The sequence below is a fragment of the Ruditapes philippinarum genome, unplaced genomic scaffold, assembly GCF_026571515.1.
Source record: "Ruditapes philippinarum isolate M1 unplaced genomic scaffold, ASM2657151v2 ctg683_1_1_1_1, whole genome shotgun sequence".
Classification (NCBI taxonomy): Eukaryota; Metazoa; Mollusca; class Bivalvia; order Venerida; family Veneridae; genus Ruditapes; species Ruditapes philippinarum.
In genome coordinates this window covers 369,255-379,969 of record NW_026861864.1, presented here as the reverse complement: position 1 = coordinate 379,969, position 10,715 = coordinate 369,255, and the positions used below count along the sequence as shown (strand labels likewise).

At 37.0% G+C, this 10,715-nt stretch overlaps 1 protein-coding gene across 13 annotated transcripts in view; it reads right to left on the bottom strand.

Annotated features, from left to right (window-relative positions):
- Positions 1-521: 521 nt before the first annotated feature.
- Positions 522-10,715, bottom strand: part of LOC132717166 (uncharacterized) — a 76,644-nt gene continuing 66,450 nt past the window's right edge. For all 13 annotated transcript variants that reach the window (XM_060700586.1, XM_060700580.1, XM_060700577.1 and 10 more), the window contains one exon: positions 522-10,243. In XM_060700586.1, the coding sequence (XP_060556569.1) occupies positions 2,016-10,211 (8,196 nt within the window). In that variant the 5' untranslated portion in view covers positions 10,212-10,243 and the 3' untranslated portion in view covers positions 522-2,015. The remainder of the gene's footprint in view (positions 10,244-10,715) is intronic.

The following is a 10,715-nucleotide window of genomic DNA, read 5'->3' as shown; positions in this document are numbered from 1 at the left end:
TCTTAATTTAAGATCACAAAAATTCTGTTTTCTCATTATTCAAATTTCTGTCAACAAATTAAAAAGATATATCTAGGTACATAAACACAACATTTATGTTTGACTGAGTGACTTATGCCTAGCAACAAATATTACTGCCTACAGCATATTTGCTGTCTATACTTGAATGGTAAATATAAACAATGTTTTTATATCAAATTTGCATAAAAGCCTAAGGCACATGTCGCAGTAGTTAGAAAATCAACAGAAATATTATTATTACATCAATAAGGAAGAGCTTTCTAAATAATCAAAAACTTCAGAAAGAATGATCTTGTCAAATAATGAAAATGTCTTCGATGTGTCATAAAAATATCCATCTAATATAAAAATCTTTCTTGGAAGACAGTATTTTTTCTCTGGCAAAAATTGCACACAACAACATACAACATCTAAACTATACTGCAAATTTCTTTTCAATTCTTAATGGTAGTTTAATATAAACTTTAGAACCATATTAATGACTTTGTTCAAGATTTACATCTTCTTATATTTGGTTATCAACGATTTATATTACAATATATCTTCATCTAAGTGCAGTAACTGGTCAACTCCTTCTATATTTAATAGGAGTTAACCAGTTATTGCACTAAGGTGACAAATTATACATTTCCATACTGATATAGGTCTCTCAAAAAAAAAGACCAGTTTCCGTCGCATTTATCTACTTTACTACCTGATTACTTTATTTACAAAACAGTAACATATAAATCTGTACATTATTGGAAGACAATGATTTGTTTGTTTTTTTCGTGCTACAGATTATAATTTGTATAATCCCTCTATATTACATAATATATTACAGACCCTTCTACATTGATAGTAGCTAATTAAGAAAAAATTAATACACATTTTTGTAATTAACTATTATTTTTATTTACATGAAAATAAGCTATTTAACATAATTCTACAATAATTGCACTTTTCAGAAATGATAATGAAAAGCAATGGTTCAAATGTTAAATTTTTTTTATAATAAATGCAAAAAAAACAAAAACAAAAAATGGCAGAAAATGAAAATGTTACATATACATGAAAAACACCTAATGGCGAAATCCACTTTTTAATGAAATACAATTATAGAACAATGTTAGAAAGTGATACATAACAACAAATGATGAAAGTTCGTGTTTGTTAACAAAGCACCTTATTGTCATTGAAAAATTGCACTTTTATATTATGATATAGTTATACATGTCAACAGTAGTGTGCAAATGCAGCAAAATCTAAAGTTGCAATAAATTTAAACATTATCTTAATTTTATCATCAGTAAAATTCAATTCTGAAAACTTGGTTTAATTTCACGATGATTTAACAATTTAAGCAAAGCCTTATTGGATTACAAAATTTATATATACATAAAATTACAAGTATTACTATGTTTTCAAATAACAGATTATAATGTAAACATTTTTGCACTATTTTCAATTCTTTATACAAAGGCACTAATATTGGCTTGGATTTTTGTCATTTACAAAAATTTTCTAAAAAATATAACAATTTATGTACACGAATATAAAATTTATAGGAAAAAAAATAATTGGGGAAGACCTTCTTGGACCCTGAAATTTACATATCAATTTATAAATCAATTGAATAAATGCTGGAATGATATAACATGTAAAGAAAATAAACATTGATCAACAATGTTGTTCTGGAAGATTTGTTCCCGTCCCATCCTGGAAGACTGGTACCGATAAAACTGGTCCCTTCAATACATCTCACTTGGTCCCGCTTTTTTTCAACTCACAACATTGTAACAACTTTTGGCAGGAAATTTAACAGAAATGTTAATTTGAAAAAAGAAGTCCTTTTCACTATAAAAGAGTTCCTGGCATCTTTTCCTTACACACTTTTTAAAAAAAATGTCTTTGTTCAATATTTAACACATTAAAAATACCTCATTCCAATGATTCACTGAATTAAAAAGTTCATAAATGTCATCACTTGATATGTACCATACAGTTCAATTTTTTTAATATAAATGTTGTTTTTCATGTTGAATCATTGTGGACTTACAGTCAAACTCTCGTTCACAGAACTGGCAAACATACACCTTAGTTTTTTCTGTTTCTTTCACTGCATCTTGTTTTTGAGGATTAGGTTCCTCTGATTCAGAGCTCTCCTTCTTTGGAGTCTCATTCACAGTAGAGTCTGGTTCCCCTGCTGTTTGGTTCTCTGCAGCATCGCCACTATCTTCATTAAATGCTTTAACAATGTTGCGTTTATGAGTATTGCTTTGTCGGCGTAGGGATCTTAACATTTCCCTGTCAACGGGTGTACCAGGAAAATGAACTTGAACATGATTAACAAGATCGTCCTCCTTACTGCAACTGTAGGAACAGTACATGCATCTACTTTTGCCTGGTGTCTCGTGTTGCTGAAGATGATTTCCAAGTTCATCTTTTGAAGGTGTGCTGAACGGGCATTTCTCACATTTATGATCAGTATCATTACCGTCACTGCTGTCACTGTCAAGGTCATTTGTACTTGATGATGTAAGAAATATCTGTGGTCCAATCACATCAGAACTTCTCTTCATTAACATTTCCATCTCTTCTAGTGAATCACTATCAGAGTAACTGTCGTTGTGGACTTTCAAGTGAAGCTGCAGCAATGCTTGACGGTCACTGCTGTAATCACATTTCGTACATGCATACTCACGACCTGATGAGTGCATTGATGTGTGGGCAACGAGTAGATTCTTGTTTGGACTGCTATATGGACATTTAGGACATCTGTGCTTTACTCCGCTGCTACGTTCTGTCAATGATAGTCGGATCATCTCCTTTTCTTTCTTGTGTAGTTTGATATGTTCGTTTAATGAGGTAATATTGTTGATACTGTATGAACATTCAGAGCAGCTGTAACGAGCTTGAATACAATGAAGCTTCTTGTGGTACGAGTATGTGTTCACATTGTCAGACCTGAATGGACACATCTTGCATGAGTATATTTTCTCACCTTTCTTATTTTTCCTCGGTGGTGATGAAGATTTTTGTTCTTCAGAGGCAAGTGGGCTTTCAGGGAAATCAATAGCAGGTACACTATTTACACTGTCAACATTATTCTGTCCATCCAACACATATTCCCTATTGAGGAATACTATATCACCAGGAGTAGGATTGTAATCCTTCTCGTGCACATGGACTCGACGATGCTGGCAAATCAGGTTAAGCCTGTCTGTGCTCCAGTCACAATAATCACATTTGTATTTGCGATTCAGACCATGCATCTGTAAATGACATTTGTAACTTTTCAACGCTTGACATTTGTATGGACACTTGTTGCATGAGTAGCGTACCTTTTCCTCAGAACTTGCAGCCTTCTGTGATATTAGAAGTTCCACATTTTCATCAATGGTTTTAGCTGAACCCTCAGAAGGTGGATATGCAATCTCTTTACCAACTTTCATCAGCATAAGATCGTAATCCTCATGATTCTTATTGAGCAAGTTTGACGTCAATGGGGCAGATTCAAAGTCTTTTTCTTGGAAATGAAGTCTGCGATGCTGGGAGATAAGGTTTACCCTGTCAAGACTGTAGCTACAGAAGTCACATTTAAACTTGTACTCTGAACCATGGAGACGGCAATGCTTCTTAAATTCAGCATGACTGTTACTGCTATAAGGGCAATCCTGGCACTTAAAATTCCTGAACTGAATTTCGCTGTCAAAGGCACCTTCTTCATTCAAATTCCTTTCAGCTATTCTCTCAAGACCTATTTCACCAATAGTATCTCTCAACTCTTCTTCCATCATGGCAGCTTCCTCATCATCTTCAACATCAGGAACATCTTCATCCATTTTTTCATAACCATCATATTCAGTGTCAACTTTGTCTGTATCCATGAAATTCTCTGTTTCCATTGGTTCATTATCATCAGGGAACTTCTCTATTACTCTATACATTTCACTAAATGGATCAAGAGTGATATCAACAACTTGGTCTCTGGCTGGAGGTTTTGACTGATGAAAGTGGACATGTTCTTCTAGTTCACTTGTAGCTTTAGTGCTGAATGTACAAAGCTGGCAAGCGTAAGGACTGCGATTGATATGGTTCAAACGGTGATTCAAAATTCTTGTCTTGCTTGATGTGTAGAATGGACAAACTGAACATCTGAAGCAAATATTATCCTTTGTCAGTTTATGTTGTACTCTGTCTGTCTCATTTGCTCTGTTGGCAAATCTATTGGCATATTCGTGATCTTCAAAAGACTCTTCTGCTGTAGAATCATCTTCAACACCAGATGAAGATCCCATGGGCATGTAGCGTGTGTTGTGTAGTTTAGCATGAAAACGTAGGAAATTGTACTGATCAACACTGTAATCGCATAGCTGACATTCGTATTTCCCATTATAACTATGTTTTTCCACATGAATATTCAATTTTTCTTTCAGCGATGTTTTGTATGGGCATTTTGAACAAGAGAATGTTGGAATATTCTTCATGCTGTTATTACTAGTGTTTCCTGACTCTCTGCTGTTGTTAATCTCTGCTGGAAAGTCATCAATAAGAACAGATGTTCTCGGAGAATTGATGAGGATGAAGTTTGGCTCCTTGGGATGAATGTTTTCTAGATGATTTTGGATATGTTTGAAATTGTCTACACTGTAATCACACTGATGACAATTGTATTTATTGTTCTGTCCATGTTGCAGACTATGGTTTGCTGTATTGGCTGCATGAACACTGATATACAAGCATTTCAAGCACTTATAATGTTTCCTTCCGTCTAGACTGCATACTTGTATAGGTGTACCTTTAAAGATTACCTCTTCTTGTAACATTAATATTGGTTTCTCTCCTCTAGCAGAGAACTCTGACAATGCTCCGGTTTCGAGCAAACTACGGCCCTCAAATTCTTGTTCTACATAATTGCCCTGGATATTATTGTTAACTGAATCACCTGCAACATTATCTTCTCCCATTTCAAAATCATCAATAATGTTGTTATTGTTGTCCTCACTGTGTGAGCTTAGAGTAATCTTCTCTTCAAGAGTACCTTGCCATTTTGTAGGATGTGTTCCCTTCATGTGTTGGTAAAGGAGATTCAGCCTATCAATGCTGTAGTCACAATATCTGCATGTGTGTTTACAATTGCTGCCATGGTGTTCGATATGTCTTAAATACGTCACAGCATTTGGTGCAGTGAATGAACATTTTGTGCATTGAAAAGATCTAGACTTTTTCTGAATTCCTGTACCAGCACTAGCACTCTTTCTTGCCCTCATTACAGCTAGCTGATGAGGAGACAGTTGTCCTTGGTTACTGAAATCCTGACTGTTGCTTGAAATAGACAGTTGACTTGGAGAAGTTTGTGTATGACTTGTCTCAGGTTTTGGTGCTAAAGGGATGTACTTTCTTACCAAACTTTGAGAAGCAGCAGCTTGAGCCTGGAGTTGAGTCTGGATCTGTTGCTGTATCTGTGGCTGCTGGCGAGCCATGAACTGATGATACACTTGGTATTCTCTCTGTCTCTCTCGAACTATTTGTTCAAGCTGGGACCCTTTTGATGGAGCTTGCCTAGCAGCAATATCGCCTGCTTCCTGTGCTTTCAGCTGGTTTGGATGCAGAGACTGAGAATGTTGGTATAGTGCTACAACGTTTGGAAATGTTGCCGAACACCACTCACAAGGAAGGTTCATACCTCCAATATCTGCTGCTTTGTTGTTATTGTTGTTTACAATGTTGTTGTTGTTATTGGATGCAATTTGGCCCTTTCTTTCTAATTGGCTTGTTGGAGTTGATGAGCGCCCATTCATTGAAGCAGGTAACTTTGAAAAGTCCATAGCACTATCTGTATTCTCAAATCCACTTTCGTAACCATCAACATTGTTGTTCTCTTCAGCACCAGACACACTCTTAGAGTCATCTCCATTAATTTCTCTTTCTTCAAGCTCTTCCATTTCCATCAGTTCTGTGGCAGTGACATTGCCGTCTGCTTCCGAGCATTCAGCAGGATTATAATCTGGATGAAGCCTCATATGCTGAAGCAGGAGAGTTTTACTGAACACATTGTAGTCACAGAACATGCACTGGTAGGTATCTGAACCACGTGGTATATGCATTGCAGCATGAACATCAAGGCCATTCTTTGTGAAACATACAAATGGACACCTGTCACAACGGAACTGCTTGACTGGTTTTCTACGATTTTTCAAGTGAACTGTTCTTGTTGACACTTCACCAGGAACTGGTGTAGAGGTACGGGAATTACTCTGCGACTCTTCAGCATTATGCGAACGTTTATGATGCAAGAAGGAAGACAAATCATTTCCATGGTATCTACATTTGGAACACTTGTACTTTGCACTTTCATTCTTTGGTGACGAAATTGCACTATCTTCTGATTCTTCCATCATGCTACCATGAATACGTAGATGAAGGTCAAAGGCATTCTTTTTGTAGGAGTTATAAGGACACTGCGGACACATGTACAGTGTAGACTTATTCTCATCATCACTATCATCTCCAATTTCCATAACTTGATCATTACTATTGTCAGCTTCTTCTCCACTGTCCAAGCTATCTGTGTTGAAATGCCCATAAGTTTTCATATGCTTCTTCAAGTCACACTTCCATCTAGTGCTGTAGCCACACATGGTGCAAGAGAATGGTTTGTTTTCAGAGTGTAGAACAGAATGTCTGCGAAGCTCTGCCTGGTTGCTACCAATAAATGGGCATTCCAAGCAATGATGCATGCCCTGATTAACAAGACTGCGGAAAACTGGTTGTTTTGCTGCATTCAATTGAGCCTGTAACTCGGCTGCTGAGCCCTGGATGAGATCAAGTCCCTCCGGATGATCTTGCCCACCAAAAGCCATGGTAAAATTAGGAGTTGAAGTCTTACTACTGCTACTACTGTTTGAGGAATTTCCAGCATGCATGCTTGGACTTATCATTGCAGGACTAAGGGAGTTAGAACGTTGTTGCCCAGGGAACACAGGTTGGTTTGGACTAGATTTCTGGAGATGAAGAGGTGATTGCTGTTGTTGCTGGCTACCTGGAAGAACTGTTACATTTGGAGGAGCCATTTTCTTCAATTTTGTGGTATCAATGACATCATGGACTGTTCCACCTCCACATCTTCGAAGATGTTTAACAACATCCCATTTCCATTTACTCTTGTAGCTGCATCGTGGGCAATGGAATGGCTTTTCGTTTGAATGGTTTTTCATATGCTGTGATATTTCAGACGGCCATCTTGCACGATACTCGCATACTGAACACTTGTATGGTAACAAAACATCAGACTTTCCACATTTACCATTTGGATCAACTGGTCTTTGTGGAGTGGTTTCTTCCTCTAGTGGTTTGCCATAGTGCAACCTTTGTTTAAGAGCTTCATTTACATTTTTCTTTGGAGTTTGATTTTCAACATTTTCCATATTTGAAAGGTATGATTCCTCCATGGCATTTCTTTCTCTCTTCATCTCACTTACTTTCAATAGAGGCTCTGAAAAGGCAGCTCTATTTTGGACTGGTATCTTCAGATTTGGTGGGGTCTCAAGTTGGCTCATCTCTCGTCTCTGACGCACCTGTCTCTCCAAAAGTTCACGGTAGAAATCTTCTGTTTCTTGTAACTCAGAATCAGAAAGACGCCTCTTCTTCAAAGGTGGTGCTTCTTCATCAAGGATATAATTTGTAACAGACAAACTAGCTTCAAGTAAGGCAGCAGAGTTCTTAAGAGCATCCAATGGTGTGGAAGTCCCAAGTGTGGTAGATGTGGATGGGAGAACACCGCCCCCTTCACGTCGTTTATATGGGTTTGGAAGAGAACTATGACTTTTCTCAAAATGTTTCACAAGGTCCCATTTCCATTTGTAGGTTGATGCACAGACCATGCATACGAATGGTCGCTCCTCTGAATGTGAAACTGCATGCTTCTGAAGTTCTGCAGGCCACTTAGCAACAAAGTTACACATACTGCATTTAAGCTGTTTTGGTTCATTTGATAGCAACTCTTGTGAAGACAGTCCAGATATAGAATCAAGTGGCATTTTAAGCAAGTGGTATGTCTGCTGCAATCCATGTGGAATCTTCTGAATAGCTTCCTTGTGTTCTTGAATCTTCTCTGAATGACAATCAAGAAAATGTTTGTTCAAGTCATCAACACCATTGAAGTGTGCCTGGCATTCTGCACACTTAAAAGCCCTCTTGTTCATGTGAAGGGACATGTGTGCACTGAAGTCCACCAAACTTTTTGCAACAAAACTGCATTTATTACAACGGAGAATTGATGAACCATCCATATCAGCTTGCATTTCTTGGCCCTGTTTCATTGCTGCAGCAATCTGATTATTTGCCTGAGAAACCATCATTGCTAGAGGCATGTCTTGAAGACTGTCACTTTCACTATTTGTATCAGTTTGCCAAGAAGGTTCTGCTTTAATATCAATTTTCTTAGGCATCCAAGATGGAGATGATCTGGACTCCTGTTTCTTGGAGAAATCCAGAGGCTTAGAAAAGTCTAATGGTTCAGACTGCTGGTTTTGCTGGAACAATGCTTTGTCTAACATTCTATTCTTTTCTGCCTTTTGGTTTTGTTTTAAAGAATCAATCATCTGTCTTATTTCGTGGTGGCTTTCTGGTGTACGTGTTCTTTGACCTAGATGATTAGACATGGATGGAGATGGGCTGTCATACATTCCAGAATTTCCATTTGTTCCACCAATAAATGGCCCTATCTGTCTTGGCATTACAACGTTTGAAAGGGATGGTGATGGCGAAGGTGATAATTTTTCAGATGATACTGAATGAACACTTGTTGGTGTGCTTCGATTCTTCAGCTGGTTAGCTGGTGGGGCTTGCGCTGGACCGTAGACAACATTAGGAGCAGCTGGTGGAGGAGGCTGACCACCATATTTAGCCTTGAATCTAGAGAACAGGGTATAATTCTGCAATGTGGCTGGAGGTTTAGTAAGATCAGGTATTTCACCATAATGTTTCTCCTTCCAATGTTTATTGAGAGACTTTCTCCACTTATACACATTACCACATTTCGAACATGCATATTTTACGCCAACATCGTCAACAACTTCATAGTATTTCAATGGGTCAACTTCTTGTCTAATTCTTTTCTTCTTTTCAACTGGTGCTCCTGTAGTATTTACTGTCCCATCAGGAGCAGACGACAGAGTTACCATATCGTCTTCATCTTCTTCATCAACAAAACCGTCATCGTCCACATCATCCTCACCATTTGCATGTTCATTTGTTGAGCTACCCTCCCTATTACTCATGTTATCTCTCATTTCTCTAAGTTCTCTTTCGGTTAAACTACTGTCCAAGTCTGATTCACCTTCTTTACCACTAAAATGAAGTTTGCGGTGGCGAGGAAGCTTCTGTTTATATTTAGTAGCATAATCACAAATGTCACATTCATATATCATCATATCTGGGTGGTGATGATCTTTCTGGTGCTGTAAATACTCCTTTGCATTGCTTGAGCTATAATCACATTCAGCACATACATATGTTCTGTTCTGAATATTTCCACTTCGGCAAAGTGAGGTTACATCCGATCCACTTGTATCAAGTAAATCACTAACTTCATTATCTTCTGCTATGACAAGGCGATTTTCATCGTCTTGTTCATCATCTTTGTTCACAAGAACTATTTCTTCTTTATGCCCATTCACTTTCTCCAGAACTAAATTTTCAGTAGATGGTCTTCTTTTACCCTTACCAGAACTAGTCTGTCCATTATCAGAATCTGTTGATGGCTTTCTAGGAGCTAAAGCCAAACTACTTAATAGCTCGTGTGAAATTTGTTCACCTTCCATATTCTGTCCTTCTGTACTTTCTCTTTCAACACTATTGTTTTGTAAAATATTATCACCTTCACTTTTTTTAATACTCTCTTCTGTTTCACTTGCAGTTTTCAACTCTGTTGAATCTTTATCAGTATTTTCCAAATTCTGATCCTTTGATTTTTGATCTTCTGCTGAATTTCCTGTAGCAGACGACTTCCTGCGTAGGCTATTTTTTCGTGTTACAGCTTTATCTTCACTATTTTCCTCAGCATGAGCATGTAAACGATGGTTCGAGAATTCACGTACATCTGTTGTAGTAAATCGGCACTGTTTACAGATTCTGGCACGACCAGCACGCTTTATGCCACTGTCATTTGGAGACCCATCCTCATCTTGTTTAACACCATCAGACATTGTGTTGCTATACTAACACAGCTAGATATCTCCTGAAAATACACACAAAAAAGAACATTTTGAATAATGTGAAATGAAACTTAAATCACTGAAATTCATAAAAACAGCAAAAGGAATACAATTTCATTAAAGGGAAGTAACTCATTTAAGCTTATCACTGACAGTAAACAATGGTAAATTTCATTACCTCCCTTTAAACATCAACTAATATGTTCCTTCATTAAAGAAAGTTTTATCAATGAAATATTACATAATAAAAAAAAGACAACAAAAAAACATTAGTTGTGAAATGAAGTGTAGCATTGAAATAAGAAAGAATCAGACATAATTATAAACAAATTTACTGAACAAATATTTTAAGAAATAAGATAGCCCACTTCCTGTTTACTTAACATCTTCTACAAATATTTTGTTGTCAAATAGAAGAATTCATTACTAGGAGATATATCTTGATAACTAACTATTCATGCCAGTAGTTTAAAGGAAGTGATCCTCATAATGGCC